General features: G+C 49.7%; 1 protein-coding gene across 4 annotated transcripts; it reads left to right on the top strand.

Moving 5' to 3' along the window:
- Positions 1-811: 811 nt before the first annotated feature.
- Positions 812-3,820, top strand: LSM10 (LSM10, U7 small nuclear RNA associated). Of its 4 annotated transcripts, none has more exons than XM_005868600.2 (2): positions 812-988; positions 3,029-3,820. In XM_005868600.2, the coding sequence occupies exon 2, from the start codon at positions 3,048-3,050 to the stop codon at positions 3,417-3,419; it is 372 nt and encodes a 123-aa protein (XP_005868662.1). In that variant the 5' UTR covers positions 812-988; positions 3,029-3,047; the 3' UTR covers positions 3,420-3,820. The 4 variants fall into 4 exon arrangements, with proteins under 4 accessions (XP_005868662.1, XP_005868660.1, XP_005868661.1 ...); XM_005868598.2 differs by having other exon boundaries at positions 813-988; positions 3,032-3,820; XM_005868599.2 differs by lacking the exon at positions 812-988 and adding an exon at positions 1,000-1,122 and having other exon boundaries at positions 3,032-3,820.
- Positions 3,821-4,908: the final 1,088 nt, after the last annotated feature.

Raw genomic sequence — 4,908 nt, 5'->3', positions numbered from 1 at the left:
TACAGAGTGACCTTTCAAAAATGTAAATCAGATCTTGTCACTCCCCTTTGATAGCCTATCATTGCACTTCTAGTAATAGATGAAGAAAGCGGGGCACAGAGAGAATAATTAACTTGTCTGAAGTCCATTTGCAAAGAGCACATTTGAACCCTGGCACTGCCTCCAGAACCTACATGCCTAACCAAGAAAGCCAAACTCCTTACCTTGGCTTACAAAGTCCTGAACACCTGGTTCTTGTCTTCCTCTGTGATCTCTTGTCACACCACTCTCCACAGTCTTACTGGCCTTTCCGTTTTTCCAAGTTGGCAAGCTCATTTCCACCAGGTCTTCACACAAGCCGTTTCCTCTGCAATGCTCCTCTGCTAGTTTTCACAAGATTGACTTTATGTCATTCATTTCAGTTCAGATGTCACTTTATTAGGACACCCCTGACCATCCAATAAAAGGCCACCAAGTCTCTATCACATTACCCTATTTCAATGCTCTGAAGAACTTTTATCATAATGTTCTTGTTTTCTAATTGACATCCCTCCCTGCCCCCGCCAGTAGATTTAAGGGTCAACAGATCAGGAAGCTTGTCTCTTTGGTCACCGCTATGTCCGGAGCCTTGGAAGGAGCCTTACACAGGGTGACGGCTCAATTAATATTAGTTGAATGAATGAATGAATGAATGAATGAATGAATGAATGAATGAATGAATGAATGAATGAATGAATCCAATGAAGGAGACCTTCCACCAATGAGGTAGGCCGGGGGTTGCAAAAGCGCGAGTCACGCAGCGCTCGCGGGGCATTCTGGGGATTGTAGTTCAGGCTCGGCCTGCGGTGGCGCGGTCCTGCGCACAGAGCGCTATCTATGCTCCCAGGAGTCAGAGCGGCCTGGTTGTTGCTATGGTTTCTAAATCCCGCAGCCGGAGGAAGGCTGCCCAGCTAGGCGCCCGCTAGCTTCCGCTAGAACGCGGACCGGGAAACGGAAAGAATCCCTCGAGGTGCGTCCGGGGAGCCCGGGGGCGGAGCCGGAGGGGAGGGTATACGGAACCGTGGAGGGCCGTGGGGAGCAGCGGAAGCAGCGTCTTACCGATTTGCGGAGCGTAGCTCCTCTCCAGTCCACTCCCACGGCTCTGTGAGTAAAGGCTCTTCACCATCCCCATTAACCAGCGAGCTAACTGGCTTGAAGCTAAGTGGCTTGGAGAGGTCTCCCTTCCGGAAAGCGGCAGAGCCCGTCCTAGAGCCCATGCCTGACAGTAGTCACTGTGCAGCCCGGGCGTGTGTGCTCGGGCGCATGCTCCTGGCGAAGCTGGTGGGATCCTAGGCCCTTGCCGCCCAGCTCCAAGCCTACCTCCTCTGCGGCGTGGGCTGGCTTGCCGCACAGTGCCACCCTGTTCAGCCCTGTCGGGATCCTGAGCGAGGTCTTAAGTTCCACCACCTTCCACTCAGAGTCTGAATGTAAGGATAAGGAAGGCAAAGTTACATTAATAAAATATCAGGGCATGTTGAAAGCAAGGGCAAGCCCATTCAATGTGGTGAGATTCTGTTAGCCTCATTTAGCCTATGGTTTAATAGATGTGGAAACAGCCCTAGCCGGTTTGGCTCAGTCCATAGAGCGTTGGCCTGCGGACTGAAGGGTCCCAGGTTCCATTCCAGTCAAGGGCACGTGCCTGGGTTGTGGGCTCGACCCCCAATAGGGGGCGTGCAGGAGGCAACCAATCAATGATTCTCATTGATGTTTCTATCTCTCCCTCTCCCTTCCTCTCGGAAATCAATAAAAAAATATATATATTTAATATATTTTATTGATTTTTTACAGAGAGGAAGGGAGGAGGGATAGAGAGTTAGAAACATCGATCAGTTGCCTCCTGCACACTCCCCACTGGGGATGTGCCCGCAACCAAGGTACATGCCCTTGACTGAAATCGAACCTGGGACCCTTCAGTCCACAGGCCGACGCTCTATCCACTTAGCCGGACCAGTTAGGGCTATAAAAATATATTTAAAAAAAAATAAAAGATCAATGGAAAAATAGCCTTGGGTGAGGATTAGCAACAGCAACAAAAAAATAGATGTGGAAACAGGTGTTCAGAGACATTAAGTAGCAGCCCTTGCTTTACAGAGTTTGTGGGTGGAGTGGAGATCCCAACCCAGGTTTCGCTGCCTTCAAAACCTATGGCTTTATATGCTACCTTTTTAAAATTAATGAGCCAAATTTCTACTTACATGGCGGCTGCATTGTGTAGACCTGAGAACCTCTTAGAAATGCACATTCTTGGGCCCCACCTCAGACCCTCTGAGCTAGAAATTGGGAGTGGGGCCCAGGATTATGTTTGAGTAAGTCCTCCAGGTGATTCTGATGTTTGAGAACTATTGATGATTTCACCCAGGGTTCATGTTCAAATGCATGTCAGAAGGTCTTGGGAGAGACTGGAGATTCTGCATTTCTAACAACTGTCTGGGTAATGCTGAAACTGCGGGTCCAGGGACCGTACTTTGAATATAGCAAGAGTATAAACTGCATCTTAGAGCAGTGGTTTTTAAACGTGGGTGCACATTAGAATTACCTGGGGAGCTTTTAAAAGATAGGATACCAGTGTCCCACCCCTGACCAAATGAATCAGAACCTCTGGGGTGTAGCGGCCAGGTAAAAACGCACTGGGTGAGTCTAAGCTATGGTGAGGGTTCAGAACCCCTGGTGTGTTTTGGAATAGGGTAGCTATGGATTTGAATCCTAGCACCTCCATTTATCAACTGTTTGACCTTGGGTGAGTGACTTAACCTCTCCTGGCCACATTTTCCTTGTTTATAAAATGAATATAAGTAATCCTTGGCTTGCAAGGTGGTGAGAGGATTCTCTGCGGTGTGTACATGAAGCACCTGGCTCATAAGGGTGCTCTAGACTCACAAATTGGGGAGGTGGGCAAACTTGGGGAAATCTGTGCTGGGGATTTTATACTATATATAACCTGATGGAGGGGAGTTGGCAGCTGCACCCCCCTAGCCTGCTAAAGCTCCCATCTGTGTGCTCCTCCCTCAAGCAGCCAGCAGTGTGGGAAAATGGCAGTGAGCCACTCGATGAAGGAACGGACAATCTCCGAGAACAGCCTGATCATCCTGCTGCAGGGCCTCCAGGGCCAGGTGACCACTGTGGACCTGCGGGATGAGAGCGTGGCCCACGGACGCATAGACAATGTTGATGCTTTCATGAACATCCGCCTAGCCAACGTCACCTACACGGACCGTTACGGGCGTCAGGCTGAGCTGGATGACCTCTTTGTAACAGGCCGTAACGTCCGTTATGTCCACATCCCAGATGACGTGAACATCACCGAGACCATTGAGCGGCAGCTGCAGATCATCCATCGTGTGCGCAACTTTGGTAGCCTGGGGCAAGGCCGGCGGGAATTTCCCACCAAAAAGCATAAATGAGCCTGTCCCTTCGGCAAGCCCTAGTCACCACTCAGGTTCCTCCAGAGTTCTACTGAGCCAACTGCCTGCCATCCATCCCTGCCCAGAACCTGGGAAGGGAGCAGGGCCAGCCCAGAAACTGGTATCTGGCAGACAACACCTATCACAGCTGCCTTTCACAGGGTTACACCTCCCAGACTCACCCTGGGATCCACAATCCTGTTTGTCTGTGGCCTTGGGGTAGATGATAATACCCCCTTTTGACCATTTGCATCTGAGTCGATGATTTACTGATTCAGGGAATCTGTCCAATTGTTTTTAACCCTCTCCCAGTGAGGATTATTAAATGTGCTCAACCTCGGCCACCCTAAGTGTCCCCAGTTTTCTTGCAATTGTGTCTTTTTTCTTATAAAATTAAACTTAGACAAAAACAAGTGTGTGCCTCATGCATTTCCTGATGTGTATGGGCTCCCTGTTGGTCCTGTGTCCTAGGGTGCTGGGTCTCAAACTTGGCTGCACATTGGAATCACCTGTCCCACCTTCATCTATTCGGATTTCACTGGTATCGGGTATGGCCTGGGCATTGGATTTTTGTAAGTTTCTCACACAGTACTAATAATCAGCAAAGTCTGAGAATTGTGATAGGAGAGTCCCTCAGTCTGGTTAGATAGAAAGTGGCTTTTCTGTTCAGATTCCCTGCTGAGGGGGCTGTTAGTCTCATTGCTGTTTCCTGAGGTGGAGAAGTTGGAGTAATCCTGGGCCCTCCCCTCATGTGTGGGAACTCATCCCACAACAGCACAAAATCAGGCTCCAATTCTGGGAGTCTCTGGGTCTTCAGGAAAGAAGGGGTTCTGGAAATTAGAAGCCAAGTCTTTGTTGTCACTGCTTTGCAACCATACCAGCCCTCCCACAGGCAAACAACCATCTCAGTAAAAGCAGCTCTGTCCTGTGGCACTAGAGCAGTGGTTCTCAACCTTGGCTGCACATTAGAACCACCTGGGAATCTTTTTAAACTCCTGAGGCCCAGAAATCAGGACTTTAAAAAGATTCCCAGGTGATTCTAATGTGCAGCCAAGATTGAGAACCACTGCACTAGAGAGTTTGTTCATCAAACAAACCTCAACACAGCTGCTGTGGGCCAGGTCTTATGCTGAGCACACATTGACAGTAAGATGTGGTCCTTTCAGGAGAGGGGTTTATAATCTAACTAGAGGCCCAGTGCACGGATTCGTGCACTGGTAGGGTCCCTCAGCCTGACCTGTGACCTCTCGCAATCTGGGACCCCTCGGGGGATGTCAGAGGCCGGGTGCACAGATTCGGCCCAATCCCCACAGGCCAGGTCGAGGGACCCCACTGGTGCACAAATCTGAGATTCATCAGTCTGTTCGATGTTTCCATGCCTGTGCGTTGAATGTCTGCCCCTTGGTGGTCAGTGCGTGTCATAGCTACCAGTCGAATGGTCGCTTAGGCTTTTATATATGTAGATGGAAGAGGTGGTCAAGAACCACAA

The sequence above is a fragment of the Myotis brandtii genome, unplaced genomic scaffold (genome assembly GCF_000412655.1).
Source record: "Myotis brandtii unplaced genomic scaffold, ASM41265v1 scaffold274, whole genome shotgun sequence".
Classification (NCBI taxonomy): domain Eukaryota; kingdom Metazoa; phylum Chordata; class Mammalia; order Chiroptera; family Vespertilionidae; genus Myotis; species Myotis brandtii.
This window is presented reverse-complemented; position numbering and strand designations above follow the sequence as displayed.

Excerpts from the sequence above, each read along its gene's own strand:
- LSM10 (XM_005868600.2), top strand. The coding sequence starts at position 3,048 with ATGGCAGTGAGCCACTCGATGAAGGAACGGACAATCTCCGAGAACAGC.